A 23655-nucleotide genomic window follows, 5' to 3' on the forward strand; every position below is an offset into this window, starting at 1 on the left:
TAAGAAAGTATGATGTAACACTCATTGATGGAATGTTATGCAACCATTAAAAATGACTGCCAATTTATAAGTGAAAACATGGCAAATGTTCATAGTGTGTTTATGTATATACATGCACACATACCACAGGCAACATCAGTTTATAATATTATATAGTAAGTTTGATTATAATTGTAAAAATAAATCCTCAAAGGTAAAAAATAATGTGTAGAAGAAAGCATAAAGATCACCTATTTCAAAAAGCGGAGTACAGAAGTAAAATTTCAGATTTCCCTAATGAATTACTACATTATAATAGAACCTAAAATACTCCTATTACCCCCAGTCTGTCCTGTGTTGCTAAGTCTGCTGTGTCTGCCGTGTCAGCTTCTTGTTTGTCTTTTCACTATCATGTGTCAGCTTGTGCTCAGTACCAGGCACCCCAGCAGGCAGATGGGGACTCACAAAGCTACCCCGTCAGCCTCCCCTGTTAACACACCATTTTCATGGCACTTGGTTTCTGGGCATTCATCTTCTCATCTCTTAAAAGTCCCAACCCACTGCCTGTCCAGCAGGCTAACTGCTTCTTCTCTAAGTGAGTGTTGCCTTGATTTCTCAAGTGGTGGTGGTGGTTTAGTGGCTAAATTGTGTATGACCCTTGTGACTCCATGGACTGTAGCCTGCCAGGCTCCTCTGTCCATGGGATCTATCAGGCAAGAATACTGGAGTGAGTTGCCATTTCCTTCTCCACGGGATCTTCCTGACCCAGGGATTGTACCCATGTCTCCTGTGTCTCCTGCCTTGGCAGGCAAATTCTTTACCATGGAGTCCCAGGGAAGCCCATTATGTCAATTACACCTCAATAAAAAAATTAAAATAAAAGAGGGTCCCTCTTTTATTCATAGGCCACAGAGAAGACAGAAAAGCAAAGAATAAGATGATATGAAAGAAAGGAAACAGCAGAGAAGGGAGAAAAAGCCCAGCAGGAAAGAGGAGAGAAGCAGCAGGCAGTGGGCCCTGCTCAGGAGGGAAGGAAGCTGCCCAAGACCCCAGGATCCTCCGGGAGACAGGCCCCTTGCTCTGGCTTCAGCCCTGCCATCACCCAGCTGTCTGGACATTGAGCTTGTTATTCTACACAAGCATCTAAAACCATCCCCCTTCCAGACCAAAAGTAGGCATCCCGGAGAATGCTTTACCAGTGTTACTTTACTAAAATTATGTCTCAAAAACATTATGGAAATAAAACAAGCATAGAGTCATTTCCCCTCCTTTAGTTTCTCTAATGGTTGAACAATTAATTCGACTACCTCGTGGTCTGTCCAATTCTGCGTCTCAATTTCAACTAAACTAACTGAATTCACTGCACAGAGTTTTTTGTTTTTGTTTTTAAAAAATTCTTTTTAATGACTAACTGCTTGGTTTCTATTATAGCCCATTCAACTGTAGTCCACTACTGAGCAGTCAAATCTGTACCCATATTGACCTGGGACAACCACAGTGAGTGAACATCAGAAAATTAATGGGTACAAACAATATTTATATGGTATTCAAATTCCTGTCAAATAATTTAAAAATTATAAACTCTCCCCAGCTAAATCCAAGCTGATCCTCATTCACAAGTCTGCATGTGTGCTCAGCTGTGTCTGCCTTTGCAACCCCATGAACTGTAGCCAGCCTGGCTCCTCTGTCCATGGGATTCTTCAGGCAAGAACACTGGAGTGGATTGCCTTGCCCTCCTCCAGGGGATCTTCCTGACCCAGGAATCGAATTCACATCTCCTGCGTCTCCTGCATTGGCACACAGATTCTCTACCACTGAGCCACCTGGGAAGCCTCACAAGCATGAGACTGCTTTTCTCAATTTATGTGTATATCTGTTTGGGCCAGTTCCATGTTTCTATTGTTCTCACTCCCCCAGGACCGTGAGGGGTACTGAAGCCTGGGGCCACGTGGGAGGGACCTGGGACCAAGAAAGCCCCGTCAGGGCCTGTGAGCCCATCACCATCCTGGGCTAACACTATCCTGCTGGGGAAGATGAGGTTTGCCAGAATATCTTTCTTCCAGTCAAACGTGTGGCTCATCACTTGTACACAGATACTATTATCAAGGGACATAAGAGCTATGCTAGATGCATTTCATGAAAATTGTGTGAAAGATCACAGTAACTCAGAATTTTAGACCTAAAAGAGACTGGTAGAGAACTTGCTGTTTGGAGGTGTTCAAACAGGAGGTCACATACTCCCGACAGTATTACAAAGCCATTCTGGCTGAGTAAGGCATCTCCACTTACCAAACCACTCTGTGCCTCCATTTCCTCACTGAATATACATGGACCACCAGTTAATACTGATTTTTATTACTGATCTTGGACAATTTGATTGTTTAAAATATTCAAACTCTCTGCTCCCCATTCTCTGCTCTGCAGAGAGGTCCTGATCCAGGCATCAGTGAAGAACAGGCACATAGGTAAGCTGGCAAACACCTGAAAATTGCCTGAGCATTTTTGATTTGCACACCTCCTTCCCTCAGCCTCATCTCCCATTGGCACAGGAATCACTGAAGCATCCAAATGTAAATAATGCAATTATATTAGCCAAGACATGGAAACAACCTATACGTTCATCAACATATGAATGGATAAAGAAGATGTGAGTTAGATATATATCAATATATACAATGGAATATCAGTCATAAAAGAGAACAAAATAATGCTATCTGCAGCAACATAGATGGACCTAGAGATTATCATACTAAGTGAAGTGAGTCAGAAAAACAAATACCGTATCACTTAATAATACATAGGGAATCTAAAATACGATACAAATCAACATATCTATGAAGCAAAAACAGACTCACAGATATAGAGAACAGACTTGCAGTTTCCCAGGGAGGGGGAAGAGAGGACTAGATTGGGAGTCTGGGGTTAGCAGAGGCAAGCTATTATATACGGGATGGATAAACAAGTGCTACACTATAGCACAAGGAACTATATTCAACATTCTGTGACAAAAAATAGTGAAAAAGAATATGAAAAAAATATATGTATAACTGAGTCACTTTGCTGTAGAGAAGAAATTAACACACTGTAAGTCAACTGGACTTCAATCAAAATTTTAAAACATAATTAAATTAATGCCCAGGAAGTGATTCAAAACTGCAACTGTTTGCCATCTCACAGGAAGTTATGAGCAGTGTCTGAAAGAAAATCATATACATGAGAATAAAAACTGAAAGCTACGAAAAAGAGAAAGGAGATAAAGAAAAGACACCCACCTATTAGAAGAGAAAGACCGGAAGTTGTAAGGCTCAGAGGCAGAATACGTGCTCAGATGGAGAGAATCAGAGGAACTGTGAAAGGAAGGAAAACTCACTCAAAAGGCTGCCTGGAAAGTTGGCGAAGCCCCTCGCTGCATTCTGCAGATCAAGAGAGATGGGCTTGGGGAGGTGGGGGGGCGTGCTTTAGATTCTGACATCATGCTTATGTTTATAAACCTGAACTTCATAAATCCATTTTTAGTAATGGCAATAGAACCCAAGAGCTCCTCAATTGGCACAGACAGGATTTTCTTCTGTGTGCGCTAAGTCGCTTAGTCTTGTCTGACTCTTTGTGACCCTATGGACTCTAGCCCACCAGGCTCCTCTGTCCCTGGGATTTCCCAGGCAAGAATACTGGAGTGGGTTGCTATGCCCTCTGCCAGGGGATCTTCCTCACCCAGGGATGGAAGCGGAGTCTCTTACATCTCCTGCATTGGCAGGTGGGTTCTTTACCACTAGCGCCCCCCTGGGAAGACCATAGTTTGCCTGCATGCTGTAATTAGTGAGTGGTCAGGGACTTTACACAACTGCTGCCCTCTGATCTGACCCAAATTCACACAAACACAGTGCAAGACAAGCAGGAGGATGCGGTTAACACGCCCAGGTCACCTTCCCCGGGGTCAGCCTCACACAGGCCACCGCGGGGGCCGGATCTACCTGCTTTCCTGGTGGGACTCGGCTTCCTTCTCCTTGGTGGACAAGGGCGAATCCTCAAAGTCATAGGAGAAGAGGTGGAAGGGGCTGTGGGGCACGTAGGGCAGCTTCTCTCTGCTGGGTGACGCCTTCGGGGGAGCGGGTGCAGTGGAGGGCGGCCGAGCGGCCGGGGTGGGGCTGGGGGGCGGCCGCAGCGCGGGCCCCGAGGACCCTCTGTCCGAGGGGGTCCCCGCCGCAGCGCTGGCCGGCAGCGGCTTCTCCGGCGAGGCAGCGGCGAGGGCTGCATCCTTTCCGGTGGCGACCTGCTCCGAGGCAGGTTGGGCCTCGCTGCTGCAGCAGCCGGGAGGAGAGCAGGAGGAGAGGAGGAGAAAGGGGAGGAAGAGAGATTGGGGAGAGAGGGAGCCAAGGTTAGGAAAGGGGGAAAGGACGTGTAAAAACTCATTACCGTCGGGGCCGCCGGCTTCAGAATCCGGCGGTGTTTCTTGACCTGTGGCATAGAAGCCGGAAACCCCACTTTTCCCAATAATCCTGACGCCCTGGGCTGGCCAATCTGGGAGGTCAAACCAACCTGGCCTCCGGGCAAAGAGGGGCCTTTGTGAGAGGATCTCATGGGGCCTCAAAGGCTCTTCTGCACCTCCCCTCTTCACCCCCCAAGGGTGAAGTTGTGTTGGCACCAGAATTTCCATAATTTGAACTTCATTTCTTTGTCTTGCTCAACAGGGGATCTGCCCTCCTCCTAAAAAGCCCAGACTTGAGGATGCAGTATACCGCAAGCTCCAAATTTAGGAGTTAGGGCTTGTGGATCCTTTCCTGAGAGCAAGTGTGGAGGAGGAGAAACGATGCCAGCAGGACATGCAAAGAACTGGAAATGAGGGGCTGGCAGAGTGAAGACACATTTTGCCTGGTTCACGGGCACATTTCCCCGGGGTCTCCTCTACCACTAAACCCTAGACATCTAGACCCCTGCAGATAGGCCTGACTCTGCCACAGACAGAAGTCCGTGGAGACAGAAGTCATGGAGACTCCCACCTTCAGGGCTGGATTGAAAACACTTCGAAATCTTGATGCCCACCTCTGTCACTGGAGTCCTGTGCTGTCCTTAGTCGCTCAGTCGTATCCGACTTTTTGCAACCCCATGGACCTTAGCCCACCAGGCTCCTCTGTCCATGCAGATTCTCCAGGCAAGAATACCGGAGTGGGTTGCCATGCCCTCCTCCAGGGGATCTTCCCAACCCAGGGATCGAACCAGGTCTCCCCCATTACGGGTGGATTCTTTACCCTCTGAGCCACCAGTGAAGCCCACTGGAGAATCTACCTTAAATTCTGCAGTTTTCAAAACCATAGTCCCTTTCCCAGAGAACTTGACTCCCGGCCATGCCCATTTGGAAATGGAACATGAGCTATGATTTTTTTTTTCTTTCCTACCTCAAATTCGGAGCTCCATCTGTGTATAAGAGCAGGGATATACTGGTTCTCCTGGCTCAGAGGGAGAATGGGATGAGACCACACTGAGGTGCTCAGGGCAGGCCTGGCACAGGGGGTACATACGATGGTACACACACACGGCGGGTACACATGGCAAGCATCCAGGGAAACAGCCAGCAGGACGAGGAAGCAATGGACGACACCAGCCCACAGTAGGAAGCGGGACCTTTCCCACCACTTTGAAGTCTAGTAGCTTGACACCAGGGAGCAAGTAACATCACATCCATGTTAATGAACACCCTGGCCGAGATCAAACCCTGGGGTTTCATGTGCACACCCTCTGCTTCCTAAAACAGAAAAGTTTAATCTGTTTTGAAGATGCCCTACAGCACCAGTCATGCCATCAAAGACACTGCCGGGGTAGGATAAACCGCCGTCTATCTGTGTCAACAACCATCCCGTGTAAAGGCGGCAATGGTAGTAAGGACGCCTTTAGAGGCTGCTCTTTCCAGCCAGATTCTTCCATCTGGTCTGGGGGTGCTACTGAACTGTTTCAGTCCCTGAGGGTGAAGGGTTTGTGTGGGTGGAGGTCACACCATGTACACTGAAGCACGTGGGGACCACACGGGTGTATTTGTTGAGAGTACACATAACTTTCTGTGGCTCATTCTCAGCCTAAGGTGGGACTGTCATTTGAACCTCCTCTTTCCCAGAGCATCCCTAACTAAAGTCACTACCCCCGAGCCTGGCACTCAGCACAGGCCAGGGAGGGGGTGCCCTGGTTAATGCCCACCTTTCTCCCCCTCACTCCTGAATGTGCACCTCACTCTCTGTGGACACCTAGTGATCATTCCTTTTCCATCTCTACATCCTGCTGGCTTCTTCCTGGACATTTCCCAAATGGAGAAGCAGTTCAGAGAGGAGTCCATGGCCCCAGAGAGCCATGGACATTCCAGCGCATCCAATGGGCCTGAGAACTTTTACGTGCGTTGGTGACCTGGAGAAGGGGGTCACGGTCACGGCAGCAAAGAATCCCATTAACTTTGAAATTGGTAAAAGAAAGATTTTACCCTTCTGACTTTGCTTATTTGTGGAAAAACTAACAGCAAAAATATCAAAGTGCAGTGTAATCAATCAAGTGAAGGAACTGATTATAGAATTATTTTTGAATATCAGAAAATGAAATTACCCATGATCAACTTTTATGTTTCATACAGACCTCATTTGGGGGGAAATACCCACCAAATTCACAAGTATCTGCAAGGTGCCTTTCTGTTAACATCGTTTGAAGACAGAAAGGATGCACCTTGGAGAGGTGAGTAGAGGATAGAAAACCCCCAAAGGGCTGCATAGCTCTGAGAGTCATTCTGGGCATGAAAATAAATGCTGGGATTTTTTTTTTTTTCTGTGCTGTATGGGGGTAAAAAGTGGTCCTGTCCATTTGGATACAAATCAAAGTGCATTATTACCATAGCAGTCATCCACATATTTTAGATAATATTATACTGGTAAAATTAGCAAGAAGAAGGGGACACATGGAATTATTCTTCCTACAGGGCAGAAAGGGTTAAAATTTTCTGAGCGTCTCATTAGTTATTGCCAATGTGACTGAGCCCAAGCACTCAGGGAGGGCACAGTGGGGAGGAGAGCAGCTGGGTGTGTCTTCCATAAAGCGTGGTGAGGGAGGCAGTGTTTGAGTAAAAATGCAGTCCTCTAGGGAAAACGTGCTCAGTTATATTTCTAGGAAGCTAGTCACTCTGGGGCTCTGTGTGAGGGAACCAGTGAGGGAGGGAGCCAGTGAGGAAGGGAGGAGGCTACGGAAGGATGCTGCAAACTCTCCACCAGGAAGGAGCCTCCAGGCTTTCAGTGGGAGCCCGGGAGGGTCCAGCCCTCGGTACCTGTCCTTGCCCTGACAGGGGGCATCGTCCTCTCTCTCTTCCTCTGAATTGGGCTCCGTGATTGGCTGCTCCTCCTCCTCCTCAACCCTGAGACAAGGCCAGGAAAAGAGAAATGCACACAGAGACAAGATGGAAAAGCGAGATAAGCATTACAGACAAACAGGAAGATGAAGCCAAAAACAACAACAAACCTCCAGCTGGCTGAAATGAAAAGAGCACACTTAATCTGTTAGGAGAAGAGGAGACAGTTCTGAGATGGAGAAATTTAAGTGTGGGTCGGAGATGCAATCACCTGGCCCAAGACAAATTTCTGCGTTGAGTTGGCTGGATGAGACTGCGCTGCATACGCCCATCCGGCTCCCCCCATCCCCCCACCACATGGACTCAGAGCCACTTCTGGCCTTGGGCAGGCCTCCCAGGAGGTTCTCCTCCTGCACACGGAAGGTGCAGTGGCTGTGCTCTGGGCTGCCCTGGGCCAGCAGGGAGCAGTCCTCACGTCTCCACTGCGTTCCGTCCAGCACCAACCTCCAGGCGGGCAGGTGGTTTCTGCATGTTACTCCCTCCTTCTCAGTCAATGTGTCTGGGGGCGGGGGCCTGATTCCCCCCCATTTCAAGGGTTAACACATGGCCTAGGTGGATTCCATCCAGGCCACCCGTGAGATTTCTCCTGGTGCCTTCAGGGACAAGAAGGTACAAGGACAGCCTAAGTTGAGTGGAGGAGGGCTGTCTGTTGCTGATGATGGTCCAAGATCAGCAGAGTTGGAGACAGAGAGATGGGAAGGGGGATGGGGAGAGAGAGAAGAAAGCAGTCCCCGTGACAGTTTTAATACTTGGATCTAAAATACTTCTGAAGCTTCACTAACAGAAGACAATAACTTCTCATTTGCACTTAAGATAGTTTAACTTGAGTTTTGTTCCTGCAGCTACACAAAGACAGACTTTGATAACTGATTGATTTTCCAATACCCTGAGGGCTTCTTAATTCCTTGCCAAAGGGACTGAAATGACTGGACTCCAATGACCTCCATCTTTGTTCACTTCAGCCCTGACGTGTTGGACCTCACTATCACACTGAACTAGCCCACTTCGGAAAACCTACATGCAAACTTCCACACCTGCACCCCTTCTCCCCAACCACAAGCCCCTCTCCTCCAAATCTCTCATTTCTCTCCTCCCACCGTAACTCTTCTGCAACCTCAGTATCCGCCTCTCTTTCCTAGAGGAAGATTGTCCTCCACCAGTTCCTTCTTGCCCTCAGTCCTCATGAACTGACCGTTCTCACTGCACCCATCATTTTGCCAAGATCTTTAACTCTTTTGCCCCACTTGTCTTTTAGTCATGGTTTTTACTTTTTACGGAAATATAAAATATACACAGATAAACACACGAATGACTGAGGTTTCACAAAATAGATGCATCCATGTAATCAGCATTCCTTCAATGCTCCTGTTTAATTGCTCCCCTCGTCTACCTCAAATAGCACAGGTCAACCTTGCCTGATTTTCTTCTCCATCTAAAGGAATTATACTGTATCCAGATTCTTTTGTTCAACATTACACTTGTGAGAATCACCTATACGGCTACATGTACTTAAAGATCATTCTTTCTCGTGGCTGTATGCCATTCTCTCACATGAATACACTATAATTTAGTTATCCATTCTACTGTTGATGCTAACCAGGTACTTTTCAGTTTGGGGTTATTTTGCATAGGGCTGTTATGGATACTGTAGTAGATTTTTTTTTTAGTGTTTTTGGTCATAAGATATGCTTAAGTACAACTTTATTAGAAACTGTCAAACAATTTTTTAAATAAATGGATGAATTTACATTGCTATAAATAGTCTATGAGCATTCTGGTTGTCCCCACATCCTTGCCAAGATTTGATAGTTTTGCCTATTTCATTTTGCCATCTAATCTGAGGGTAAGGTCTCACTGTAGCTTTAGTTCGCTTTCCCTGATGACCAATGAAGTTGGACACATTATTATACTTTTAGTGCCTATTTAGATACCCTTTTTTTGAAGCATCTAAGTACTCTGCCTTAAAAACCTGTAGGTTGTCTTTGCATTCACTTTATGGTATCTTTTAATAAATGTAAGTTCTTAATCTTAACAGGACCCCATTTATCATTTTTTCCTTTAAACAGTTCCGTTCAGAGTGACTGTGTTCAGAGTGACTGAACGGAACTGTTTTCAGTCACAAAGTTCGTGTCTGACTCTTTGTGACCCAATGGACTGCAGCATGCAAGGCTTCCCTGTCCCTCACCAACTCCCGGAACTTGCTCAAACTCATGTCCATCGAGTTGGTGATGCCATCCAACCATCTCATCCCTGTCATCCCCTTCTCCTCCCATCTTTAATCTTTTCCAGCATCAGAGTCTTTTCCAATGAATCAGTTCTTCGCATCAGGTGGCCAAAATATTGGAGTTTCAGCTTCAGCATCAGTCCTTCCAATGAATATTCAGGAATGATTTCCTTTAGGATTGACTGGTTTTATCTCCTTGCAGTCCAAGGGACTCTCAAGAGTCTTCTCCACACTACACTTCAAAACCATCAATTCTTCAGTGCTCAGCTTTCTTTATAGTCCAACTCTCACATCCATACATGACTGGAAAAACCATAGCTTTGACTATATGGACCTTTGTTGGCAAAATAATGTCTCTGCTTTTTAATATGCTGTCTAGGTTTGTCATAGCTTTTCTTCCAAGGAGTAAGTGTCTTTTAATTTCATGGCTGCAGTCACCATCTGCAGTGATTTTGGAGCCCAAGAAAATAAAGTCTGTCACTAATTTCATTGTTTCCCCATCTATTTGCCATGAAGTGATGGGACCAGATGGCATGATCTCGGTTTTCTGAATGTTGAGTTTTAAGTCAATTTTTTCACTCTCCTCTCTCACTTTCATCAAGAGGTTCTTCAGTTCCTCTTCATTTTCTGCCATAAAGGTGCTGTCATCTGCACATCTGAGGTTATTGATATTTCTCCCGGCAATCTTGATTCCAGCTTATGCTTCATCCAGCCCAGCATTTTTCATGATGTACTCTGCATATAAGTTAAATAAACAGGCTGACAATATACAGCCTTGACGTACTCCTTTGCCAATTTGGAATCAGTTTGTTGTTCCATGTCCAGTTCTAACTATTGCTTCTTGACCTGCATACAAATCTCTCAGGAGGCAATAAGGTGGTCTGGTAGTCCCACCTGTTGAAGAATTTTCCACAGTTTTTTGTGATCTACACTAACCTTTGATGGTTAGTGTTTTTTTGTCCTGTTCTAAAATTTTCTTTCCTTACACCAAAGTCTTAAAGGTAGTCTCTTCTTTGTCTCTCTAAAAGCTTTATTATATGACCTTTCATATTTATATTTGATGTTTATCCATAATTTATTTTGCACATCATATGAGATAGGGTTCAGATACTTTTTTTTTCTTTGCCTACATAGACAGACAATTGGCCCAGAACCATTTAGTAAAAAGGCCGTATTTTCTTCAAGTTAGTATCATCTTTATCATGAATCAGGTATGTATCTGTGAGTTTCTGGACTTTTTCTCACCATTAGTCAATTTTTATACCTTTGAGAGAATCTTTGAACACTATCTGAACTACAATAGTTTTATGATAGATCTTGACACTCAACATTTAAGTCCTTGGCCCTTTATACTTTCATAAAACTTTTGACTCAGCTTGTCACTTCCCACAAAAATTTTGATGGACTACTAATTAGGAGTGTATTGAATTTACACACAAATTTGGAGAAGAACTGACAACTTTACATATTGAGTCTTCCAATCCATGATTATGGTATATCCTTTATTTACATCAAACTTTATTCCAATATCCTTTAATTTCTTTTAAAGCTTGAAATTTTCAGTATGGGTATTATATATTTTCTTCTAAATTTATTTCTAAATATAAAACTTAATTCTACTGTTGTTGTTTCTCAATTGCTAAGTTGTGTCTGACTTTTTGCAACCCCATGGACTGTAGCCTGCTCTTCTGTCCATGGGATTCTCCGGGTAAGAATACTGGAGTGAGGCACCATTTTCTCCTCCAGGGCGTCTCCCTGACCCAGGGATTGAACCCACGTCTCATGTCTCCTGCACTGGCAGGTGGGTTCTTTACCACTAGCGCCACCTGGGATGCCCAGAAAGATAGTTGTATTTAATTTGCTCCAATTCTTATGCTTTTCCTTTTTTTTTTTTTTTTTCCTTATTACACTGGCTAGGAACTGCAATATTACATTGAAGTGATGATACTAACCACCCTATCATTGTCTCATATATCAGGAGGAAATATGAGCTTTGTCATGTATTTTTTGTAAGCATTCTTTATCAAAGAATTTTCCTTGTTTACTAAGAATTTTTGCCATATATGAGTGCTGAAGTCTATCAAATGCTTTCTTTCCATTCACCAAGATAATCATATGATTTTCCCCTTTTTCTCTGTAAATGCAATGAATTACACTGCTTTTTAAAATGTGAAACCAACCTTGCATACCAGGAATAAATCCCACTTTGTTATGTTACCCTTTTTTTTAATATAAACATCTTGGTTCTATTTGTTAATTTTTTATTAAGAATTTTTTAACTGAAGTATCATTGATTACAAACTATTAAGAATTTTTTACACATATCTCCTGGGAATAGGTTGATCAATAATTCCTCTTTCTTAAAATGTGCTGATCAGGTTATGCAAGTCTCATAAAGAGGTAGGGCAAAGAGGGCGACAGCAGTGAGGTTAAAGAAAAAGAGATGGATCCAAAAAGCTTAAAACAGACACGGCTGAACTTAGTGACTGACTACATGTGGCAGGAAAGGAAGAGAGAAGCATAAGTTCAATCCCATGGTCATATGTCTCATACCTGGATCGAGGGCTGTCTCTGTCAGAAACGAGGTCAGTAAGACAGTGAAGACAGGACTTCTCCTGTAACGCCACAAGCCCCAAGTGAGCACACCTCATCTGTCCTTCTGAGTCGGGTACAGCCCACCCTCACAAACCACAGTCCTTCTCTGCTCTAACGGCAGCCAAGTTAAAACCTGTACCCTCAACCTTCAGCCAGAGGCCACCTTCCCTCAGCTAGATGAGGAATTTGCAAATGTTATTACTTCGGTCTGCCCAGAACCCATGAATCTCTACCCTGCCAACCAACAGGCCTCTCCTCTTAAACACAAAACATGGAGCACCGCCCTTCAAAATAACTTGATTTCATTTGCTCCCCCAGGTGCTGCAGTCGTTTATAAGCAAAGTCTTCTGCAGCTGGAGAGGTTCAGAGCCAAGCTGCCTAGGTTGTATTATACACCAGCTCCATAACTTACCAGTTTGTGACCTTGGGCCCCACCATTCTCATCCCAATTTAGGATATCAACGGTACCTGCCTTCTAGACGGACTGGGTTAACATGTAAGGCATTTTGAAAAGGAGTGGTATATAGTGAGCTAATCAATTTGCTTTAGCTACTAGCTCTGTCATCATCATCACTGACTTTGAGGCCTTCTTAGGAAATCTCTACCATCCCCCACTAATGGACACTCAGAACTCGACTTGATTCACTAAGGAAGAGGTCACAGTGCTCTGCAAAGCATTCCCAACCAGTGGCGGATAGCAACACCTTCCCTTTTATAATTTCCACCTGTGCAAACCATGTATTTTTAATCCTTCTCTCTTGCATGTAGCTGTCCTAAAGATGTATTGTTGTTGTTCAGTCACTTAGTCGTGTCCAATTCTGCGACCCCATGGACTGCAGCATGCCAGGCTTCCCTGTCCTTCACCACCTCCTGGAGCTTGCTTAAACTCATGTCCATTGAGTCAGTGATGCCATCCAACCATCTCATCCTCTGTTGTCCCCTTCTCCTCCTGTCTTCAATCTTCCCCAGCATCAGGGTCTTTTGCAATGAGTCAGCTTTTTGCATCAGGTGGTCAAAATACTGGAGCTTCAGCTTCAGCAGCAGTCCTTCCAGTGAATATTCAGGCTTGATTTCCTTTAGGATGGACTGGCTTGATCTCCTTGTCAGCAATTCTGATCTACATCCCAACCTGTTTCCTCTTTGGGCTCAACATCTTCTGATCCTGCAATAAATCTCCCAGTGACTTGTACATATTACAGCTTTACTATCATGAGTGGCAGAGCAGGACCAAGGACAGGCAGCACAATGACTCATTCAGGAAACCCACGTCCAAGAAGTCCTCTGGTCAAAGTGCTGGCTGTGCCCAACAATACAAACCCATGGAGAAGGAAATGCCCTCTTGAAGGGCACCAGATTTTCTATGCTTGATTTTATTTAGTTTCATCCTAGTGGAATTAGTCAAAAAGAATGATGTTTTATGCAGATAATACTTAAGACTGAAGAAACAGATCAGACAATTTTGATTTTATTTGAATTTTCTCTTAAAATATAATTTAATTTTGTTTATACTGTACTAAGGCATTCTGGGTCTTTGGCCTCTGGCTTTCAAATAACTCTAGGGGTATTTTGCTTGTTTGCAATTGATGAGGAGTTACTCAAGGGCACAAGCTTGTTCTGCACCCATCAGATGGTTTCCTTTTTACCACACACAGTCCCAGACTGGAGTCCACCCTCTTCACATGAGAAAAGCAACCGGCCCACAGACTGACCAATTCTGCAGGGCACAGTTTCCTTCAAAGCCAAAGCAATTTCCCCGAACTGGGGTCTCAGGCTGCTGTCATGTTCCTCAGACTTCAAAAAACAAACAGAAAGGAAAATGGATATTGCAGAGATGTTTTAAAAATACAACACATTTAAAACAGCATTAAAGCATATTCTAAGACCAAAGCAATCAGGAAGTGGAAGAGCTAAAGCAACACATTCAGAGCAGGCAATCCACTCCAGTATTCATGCCAGGAGAATTTCATGGACAGAGGAGCCGGGCAGGATACAGTCCAGAGGATCGAGAGAGTTGGACACGACTGAGCGACTAACACACAGTTCATATCAAGAATATGAAAAAATAGTTTTTAAAAAACAATAAAAATACAACTGTAAAAGTGAGCAAAATACATGATCATGGCCAATAAATTTGTATGAAGTGATATCTGAAACCCAGAGTTTAATATAAATCAATCAGAACTGCAATGAGATAACATTTTTTATCTGCTTGGCAAAATGAAGAAGTGTGAAGATAATACCAAGCACTGAAGAGCATACGGATCACCTGGCTCTCATACACTGTCGATAAGAATGTGTGTTGGTGTAACCACTCTGGCAAAGTAACTGGCACTATCATGTCAAGGTCGACAATTCATATTATAAGTGTGATTCGCATCACCTAGGAGCAGACTGCTATAGCCTAGGGCAGTGCTTCTGAACCAGGTAATTCTGTCCTCCAAGGGACATGTTTTGATGTTGGGAGACATTTAGGCTTAGATGCTGCATCCTACAAGGCACGAGGCAGCCCTACACAGCAAAGACATATTCGGTTCAAAATGTTAACAGTACCAAGACTGAGAAACCCTGGGGAAGCCAAAGAATGTGCAGACGATGTGAGTCTGAGAATATTCTCAGCAGTATTGTTTGTAACTGACAAAAATGTAAACAACACAAATGCTCCCCAATGGGAAAAACAGTAAAGATATTTTGGTATGTTACAAGCAGAGGAAACGGAAGACTTCTGCATCACGTGGCAATATGGATGAACACTGAAAGCATAATGTGGACTGAAGAAAACAACTGCAAGGAGACGCTACAATATGATAACACTTTTTATAAAGTTCAAAAAGGCAAAATTATATAACATACTATTGTTTTATATATAATATATATATGCATAACTGATACTAGTAAAAACAACAATAAACCCATAAGACAATGTTAGGCAATATTTAAGAGTGCTGGTTACCCAGGTCCAGAGATTTGAAAGTTGGAAGTTTATAGTAAGTTAAAGGTAATTCCCTGGGTTTCTAGCTGGACTGTAGTCTCATGGATATTCTTTATATTAATAAGTAAATCTTACATAAAATAAACTAGGAGAGGGCCACACATGGACCAATGATGCCAATGTACCATGATTATGATTAATTCAACTCTGAACAATTAGAATTTTTTAAACAGATTTTTTAGAGCTGTTTGATTTTCATAGCAAAATTGGGCAGAAGGTACAGAGATTTCCCATGATAAGTAACAATACAAACATTTTTCAAAAGTAAAGAAGTGTAACTACAGGGCAAGAGTTCTCTTTCCACTTACCCAACAATTATTTATTGAGCATTTACTATGTGCAAGATGCTGGGGTACAGTGGTTAATAGAGGTTCTCAACCTTAAAGTTTACACGTCTGTGGGGGAGAAAGACATCAACTGCACCAGGAAGTATTCAAATGAGAAAAACTTCTGCAGTGCTGTTGGCCAAGTAGGAAATGACCAGAAGACAAGATGGGACTTTGCACATGAACCTCTCCTGCTCCAACGTGTATACACTAACCTGAGGGTAAAGTCCAACTTGCCCAGCAAATATTCCCATCATCTCATCAGCTTCATCTCCCACTCTCCTTTCATCAACTTCCTCACCCTAGTTTTAATCAGTCTATTGAGCTATCCACCCAACTCCATGGGCATTTCAGCTGGGGGTCCTTGAAGGAGCCCTTCTCTCTGCCTGGAGTTACTCCTCCTCTGTTTCCCTAGTGGACCTGGTCCACGAGGACAGCCAGTCTGAGTACTCACTGCCTGCTGGAGATCTTTGGCCCTGCGAACCTCACTTGGTGCTCAGCATGGAGACACTCGCTCTGGATGGTCAACAGACAGAGTGGCAAGAACTGGGGAGATGACTTGGAGATCTCCGCCTGTTGCAGATAAGAAAGTCGAGGTCCAGACAGGGTGAGATCACACAACCTGCCAGGAGGAACTGCTGATGCCATGAACTCAAATGGGTTTCATGGCTCCTGCATCACTGCATGTTTCCACCTAAGCCTTGGACAGGGCTTCTTGGTCCTCCTTGCACAGGGCTCAGACATGACCACCTACAACACAGCCACCAGACTAAGGGACCGGAGACCTGCCCAGTGCCCCTGTCACCCTGGACCTGCCTGGTTGCCTTGAGGGGGAAAAAAAAAAAAATCAGTGTCTTGACACAGGTGTGATCATTTGTGGCAACTCTTTAGAAAGCTCTGTATTAAGGTTTAGATAAGATGCAGGCATTTTAAATGCCCCATTTAGTTCTACAAGATGCATATGACATATTAATTAGATGAAAAAGTATTTCATGGAAATAGTGTGTTACTGTGAATGTGATTATTGCCACTAATTTGTAAAATTAACAATGATTAAAATGGTAAATTTCAAGTTTTATATATATATATATATATAAAACCACAATAAAAAATTAAACTTTACATTTTAAAAACAAACAGAAAAAGAAACAGCGTGTTAAATTTATGTCAGACAAAGTGCCCCCTTGGGCTCCATCTGCATCCCTCAGCAAACACTTCAACTGGAGTTTGAACTTAGCCTCCCAATGACTCACACTTTCTGTTCACTTCAAGGCTGTTTCTAGGCTACCAAGGCCCCAAGAAGAGATTTAAAATTTTCCAATTAGTGATCTTAATCATTTAAGACATATCTCCAACCAACTGGAGCAGTGATTTCATTCAAAAACAGAGGTTTGTTATCCACCAAAAAAGACGACACTTCCCTCAAAAGATTTTTTGCCAGCCAAGAGAATGAAAAGGCATCTAAGCTCTGCTGTTGCTCTGACGTTTCCATAGTGAGAACCCAAAGTTAGACAGGAAAATATTTATTATCCCTGTAACACTCAGAGTTTAGAAGGAGCATTAAACACAGGCCATGGATACTGAATATACCTAGTAACTGGCCAACCAACCAGAAACTTAACGCATAAGCCATTATTTTGCTGTTTTGCTTTAGAATAAAATACTAATGGATCCAGCACATTATTTTTGCTGAAAACATGGAGAAGTTGAATATAATAGAATTCCAGTCTGCACAGCATAAATATCAGTAGAAAAAACACAATTAGTAGCCTAGTTGCAGGCTTATTCAGGAGTAGAACGAATCAATCCAGTGAAAACTACAGACTGTGGGGTGCTTCACTACTTTCTTTTGTGGGTGCTTTGATTTTATGCTTTAGAAAAAACTTTATTCCAAGCCAGAGATACCATCTAATTGCCTTAAATGTCTCTTGGAGGCCTGAGAGAGCAGAACAGAAACTAGGATGAAGGTAGACTGGAATTCTCTGTGACCTTTTAGAAACAGCAAGGATGCCAAGCACAGGCTTGGCAGAGTGCTTCAGAGGTTTCAGAGTGATCGTTTCTTTAAGGCTGGAAATAAATGCCTCTTCCCTTTAGGGACTGGAAGAAGCATGAATCTTTCCTTCTTTCAGATTCTTTTCATGTATTCAGGTGTAAAGGTGTCTACCAGCTCTGACCCTTTGCCCATGACACTGAGACTCCATTCCACCATTAGGAGAATCAGTGACGCCCTGACATAGACCAACCTGGACCACAACGATGGCCCTTGTTCATTCTCCTCAGGCTCAGAAAGCTCAACATTAATTGCCTTAGAAATCAGTGTTTTCTCAACATGAATATGATGTTCCTGTGACCACTGTCAGCTCACTGAGCACATGTGTGAGATAAAAATAACATTAGGCCAGGTCTCCCTTTCTTTGGATCTCTCCTTATCAGTTTCCAGAGTTCATTCCCCAGGAGCTCCTTGCAAAATGCTTCCCCAGCATCATCTCTGCCCATTCTACACTCCTTTTTTTTTTTTTTTGCCATGCCAGATCTGCCCTCCTCAGCCTACATTTTCATGATTTCATATTTCCCTGCTCATTCAAAAGACTTACTACCAGGCTCCCTCCACAGACTCCTGTCAGAGATACGCTCATTCCTCCTCCCACAACAGGATTTAATCAGCTCAGCTTAGTAATCATTAGAAAGCCCCTGCTCCATATTCAAAGGGATCCTGGAATTGTCCGGGATTTAAAGAGAGAGATGCTTGCTCTACAGAAGGGCCCCCCCACTCCCATACCTGTGTGAACGGCCAACAGAATCAACTCTACCAGAAAGGGCTGTGAACAGTCAGGACATGGATGGGAATGTGTATACTATAGGAAATGGGGCGTTTGCACAGGTCAAGGGCAAGCCAGCTTGACACCAAAAGAAGAAAATTCTCAAAGCAAGCCAAAGACTTAACTAGAAATAAGAATCTTTCCTTTTCTTTGAGATGTGTTCACCACCCCCATAGCAAAAGGCTTGCCCCTTCCTGCAACATCACACCAAATAAGGCTACTCTGGCTTGAGAAACATTCTCATTTGAAGACGACCAAGGTCAAGGTTCATTGACTCGGGAAGTAAGTCACCTTCTCAGTTTCAGACTTCCATGAAATGATAACTCTACACTTTATCCTTTCACTTCTCTACTCATATGGTTTGCTTTTCCTGGGTTACGAGGAGTTGGTGGGGGGAGGGGGCAGGTCAAAGCCCAGGCTTCAACCCTCACCTAGATGTACGTGAGTTTCAGTTCATGCCTATCCAACTGCCTACGGGAAGTTCTACTTGTGACCCAGACGCCTCAAACTGAAAATGCCCACAGCTTACTTGGTGGTCTGAGCCATCCCATGACCCTAAGTTACTGGTTGTCTGGGGATCACCCCCAAACCCTTTCTTCTTTCCCACCATACCCGCCACTCACCTTCCTACAAGTGATATCCATCCTATACCTCATCACCTTCTGCTACTTCCCCTTCTTCCTGTCGGGCCCCTCCATCCCTCTCCAGGGCCCCCCTAGTTCCCTGTTTGTGTCTGCTCTCCTCTCATGCAGCCTCTGGGCTGTTCCCAGAGGGGTCTGGCTGAAACACTACCTCGCTCTCACTTCTTCACTTAAAACTCATCAGTAGTTCTGTTCATTTTTACGGTTTTGCTGTTGTCTTCAGAATCTAGAAATCTATAATCTAGAAAATCTAGAAATCACAATCTAAAATAATCCCCAAATTTAATGCAGCAAAGTTCAAACCTCCAAAGAAATATGTAATCTGGTCACAGTGAACCTTCTGAGAAACCAGAAGTGCTGTCACAGAAATCAGAAGGAAGCTTTGCAAAGTAACCACTCCCTCATACCTTTTGCTTCTGCCCTTTCTTGGTGCAGGTTCTCTCAGTTCCAAGTTCATGCCCCTTTGCCTCTCTCCCACCCTCCCACCCAAGCCATGTTCCCTCCTTTGCTGAACACACTTTGAACACCCTTTGCCGTTCAATACTCAAGAGACCACAAAGGGCTTCCTGGAGATTAAATGGTAAATTGGAATCACTGGCTGTATTCTAATCACACCTACCTTCAGAGGTCACATCCCTTGCTGGTGAATCTCCTTAGCAAATCATTATCATCAGATAAACCTACCCAAGTAGCTACTTGCTGCTCATGGTACCAGTGGTTGTTAAGCTAGTTGTGAAATCCTCTAGCATGTTCAAGCCAGTTCACAGAATCTTCTCGTCCGTTCCTATCCATACTTATTTAACAATTACCTTCTTTAATAGAACAATATCCGGGAAAGCTCCAGGGCACGTAGTGACTGGAATAACACTGGGCTAATCACACATTTGCACTGCCTCTCCTGACTCACCTGCCATTCTATTAAGGAGGCATCATCACCTTGAGTGTACAGTGGGGGAGACTGAGGCCAAGCCTGGGGAGGAAGTGAGGACTGTAGCTGAGAAGGTCATGTCTGTGCCCTCAATAACCTCAGTGGCTGCTCCTATACTGCACTTGGCCAAACGTTCCCCAGGAGCCAGGACTGAGGTCATCCGAGCCATAAGTTTTGTAGGTTAACACCAATTATGCAACATCTACTGTAACAGAGAACAAACCCGACTGCGTATAGAATCTAGTCCTTTAGCTCTAACCTTTGGGCTCGGTTGCCTGTGCCTAACTATGCAGGCTCCATACCTTTTGTAAAAGAATGCTGTCTATCACCTGAAACATACAGGGTAGTCCATTCACAAAGCTTTGCCTCCCAAGCTTGGGAGGTTATACGTTAAAGGTATAACAAATTTTCATTCACACAGACATAAAACATTGCAGAAGAGAGAATAACATTTGCCTTGTTGGAGGTTTCCAGCAACATCATGACCAGACCTAAGTGGACAGCTGTAAGAAAAGAGGATTATCACATCCCCTCCATCTGGTCAGCACCAAGAAGTCAGCAACGACCAGTCACACCCTCCCCCCTTTTAGTATGAAAGCAGCCTGAATTCTAACTCCGGTAAGAAGGCTCTTTGAGACACCAGTCCACCGGCTTCTCTGTCTGCTGGCCTTCCCAGTAAGTCACGATTCCTTACCCCAACACCCTGTCTCTCAATTTATTGGGCTATTATGGCAAGCTTGGACTCTGTAACACTACTGGTTATGTAATAGGTTTTCCTGCTTCCGAATTGATTGTTCATTGCCAACTACTTCCAAGAAAGACAGGACTCTTTCTGCTGCAGATCCTGCAGCTAACAAGGGAGTGGAATCTATAAGCCTTGGCAGTGAAGCTCTGTGTACAAGTCATGAGACCGACTGGAGTTCGCAGCACTGCCTTGGAACTCGGCATCCAAATATGCCTCCTGTCTGTCAAAATGCAGAAAGGTCGCTTCACCACCCTGCACCATTTCATAGTGAGGCTCTCCCATCTGTCCACTGGTTCCTGTAACTGGTGGAAAGGTGTCAACACTCTTTTCTACTCCCACAGGAAAACAGAAAGCCACACCCTCTCTGAATACCTCCCTCCAGCTCCCACCCTGAAGGCTCAGCCTCAAGGCTTGGCTCCCTTCTTCCCACCACCCGCTGGGCCACTAATTGGTGCACATCAAGTATGATCCCCCCAAACGTGAGGACAGCTAAGCCTCCAATAATGGACAGTTAACAGTGGCTTCCTGTGAACCATGAACTTTTGCTCTCTATACCTTCCTTCCTGCTCCCCTCACCAAGATTATCGCTGGCTAGCTATGATTAGCTGGGAAGGCTGTTCCGGTGTTGGCAGATATTACTCTGAACACTTTCAGAACTCCTCGTTAGCAACTGTCTCCAGTGCCAATTTATGAGAAAAACAAGCAAACCACTATGATTATCTCACGATCAGACTCTTAACAGTGACTATAAGCAACACAGCTTAGTAGGATGACCAAGTTTCAGGGGACATTTGTTCTGAAAGATTTTTTGCTTTCTCTAATTCATCCTCAAAAGAGAAAAAGCTTGTCACCACAGAACATATTCTGTAGATTCAGAGACTAGTTTGACTGAGTGCAGGCAAACTCAACTAGGCCACTTACCAAACCTGTGAGATCTGGGGCAAGTTTTTTAACCAATCTGTGCCTCAGTTTCCTCATCTGTCAAATGGGGAGGGGACTACCACCTTCATAGACTGTCCAACAGACAGCAGGTTGAAGACGACTCCTCTTGGCACCACTGGGACTGATTCCAGTCCCCCTCCCCGCGCAGCCCAACCTTTCCTGGAGTCATCACCACACGCCCTCCTCCCCACTGGCTCTGTACGTCCCCTCATCTGACTCACCTCTGCTTTCTCCAACCCCGTCAATAATCCACTGACAACTCATGAGCGTCCATCAGCAAACAGCCTCCACGCCTTCACGGAATATTCCTAGCTATAACCCTGGACTTAAGGACGCTGTTTCCTAACAGTCCTCTCCTAGGGCATGATGGGTGCTTCTGTCTGCCACATACTCCTCTCTGTCATCTCTGCCATTCCCCATCAACTTCCCTCAAGAAACCCAGCCCATTAGAACAGGGGTTGGCAAGCCTGTGAGCCAAATGTGGCCCACCACCTGGTTGGGTACAGTCTGTCAGAATGATTTTCACTTTTTTTAATGGTTGGGGGAAAAAAATCTAAATATTTTATAACATGTAAAACTCAAATCTCAGTGTCCATAAATAAAGTCTCACTGGAAGGCAGCCATGCTCACTTGCTTACCTGCTGTCTGTGGCGGCTTTCATGCTACAAAGGGAGAATTTAATTGCGTAGTTGCAACAAAGACTGGCCTGTAAAACTTAACATATTTATTATCTGGCCCTTGACAGAGAATGTTTCCAACACTTGACTTCGAGGCACATGGGAGTCGTCTGCACCAAGCTGCTGTCAGCATCCACTACCCGCCAGGTCACTCGTCCATGTGTATTCAAATATACACACGGCTGAAAGCTGGAAGGCACAACTGCTAACAGGAGTGACTAAATGAAGCTCAAAATTACCTCCGCGGGTTGGAATGTTGTGTGGAAGTCAACAGGATGAAATTTCAAGTTTACATATTAAGTCCCAGGCCATGTTCATTCTCAGAAAGGTGGTCACACAGAACAGGAAGAGGACCTCACGCGTGCTGACAGTGGTGAGAACCGGGATGAATAGGGAAACATTTCAGGGAAATTTTATCCATATAGTGAAATTCTAAGCAATAATAAAGCTACCACATTATGGAGCAAATTTAGACCAGGGGGCTTTCCTAAGGAGCTGAGAAGTTCGAGGGCAGAATGGGGTGCCTCAGAGAGGAGAATGTCTGAGGCTGAGGGCATAGAATGGGCTTCTGCTGTGGGCTAGACAACCCTGAAAACTTTTTAGTCCTAACATTAACTATGATTACAATTTAAATCAGAGACACTGGCTCTTTTGATGATTGGATGTTAAAAATAAACTTCTTGGTAAAAAAAAAAAAAATGAATGCACCAACTTTTTTTTTCTTTCCAATCAAATCTGTAAATTTAATTGCAAAGGTGAAACTATGGCACACACAATCACAAAAAGTACTTTTAGGTGGCAGATGAACAATAAACACATACCTTATTTGGTGAGTGCTCACTGTGGAGTTCTACTTCTTCGGAAACCAAAGCAAGGTGAGTTTCAAGCCTTATTAGGCCTTTGTAAAGCTCATAGCCTAGCAGGCCTAGGTCTATAAGAAGACTCTGGGATTCTCTCCTGTTCGACTCTGAATTTTCATATGAACCTGAATAAAAATATACCTGCATGGTATGTAAATCAAATTTCTTGTCTAAAAAAGTCCAGAAGTGCAAATCTCACTCAATGATTATGTTTAGGAGTGGCGGGTGGGAAGCATATGACTGGGACATTAAGAGGCAAAGGTCAAAAACTTAGATTTAACTCAAGGCTCAGTCCCCTGGTTCTAAGATTTGTCACAAGGCACCAAGCCCGTGATTGCTTTCTCATTTGTAATGTGAGGATAATGATTCTTGTCCTGCCTGGACCCTAGAGAGGATCATCAGGAGAATACAATTCAAGCTACATAAAAGAAGCATCTGAGTACAGAGTGCTAGATATAGATACATTTGAGGACAACATGAATCTCTAATCTGTAACATAGTTCTACCTTCTTTTCAAGAGTGTTGGCATTATTTGGGACACAGAGTTAACCAATCCGG

The 23655-nt window shown here is 44.1% G+C and overlaps 1 protein-coding gene across 9 annotated transcripts in view; it reads right to left on the reverse strand.

Moving 5' to 3' along the window:
- The window catches only part of FHOD3 (formin homology 2 domain containing 3), a 503163-nt gene that overhangs the window by 132423 nt on the left and 347085 nt on the right, over positions 1-23655 (reverse strand). For 3 of the 9 annotated variants that reach the window (XM_043443935.1, XM_043443932.1, XM_043443934.1), the window contains exons 11-13: positions 7271-7357; positions 3951-4277; positions 3252-3326 (exon numbers count right to left, since the gene is read on the reverse strand). The exons of 2 other annotated variants lie outside the window; for them this stretch is intronic. In XM_043443935.1, coding sequence (XP_043299870.1) covers positions 3252-3326; positions 3951-4277; positions 7271-7357 — 489 coding nt within the window. The remainder of the gene's footprint in view (positions 1-3251; positions 3327-3950; positions 4278-7270; positions 7358-23655) is intronic. 4 more of the 9 variants (XM_043443933.1, XM_043443937.1, XM_043443936.1 and 1 more) reach the window with 4 other exon arrangements.

The sequence above is a fragment of the Cervus canadensis genome, chromosome 23, assembly GCF_019320065.1.
Source record: "Cervus canadensis isolate Bull #8, Minnesota chromosome 23, ASM1932006v1, whole genome shotgun sequence".
Taxonomy (NCBI): Eukaryota; Metazoa; Chordata; class Mammalia; order Artiodactyla; family Cervidae; genus Cervus; species Cervus canadensis.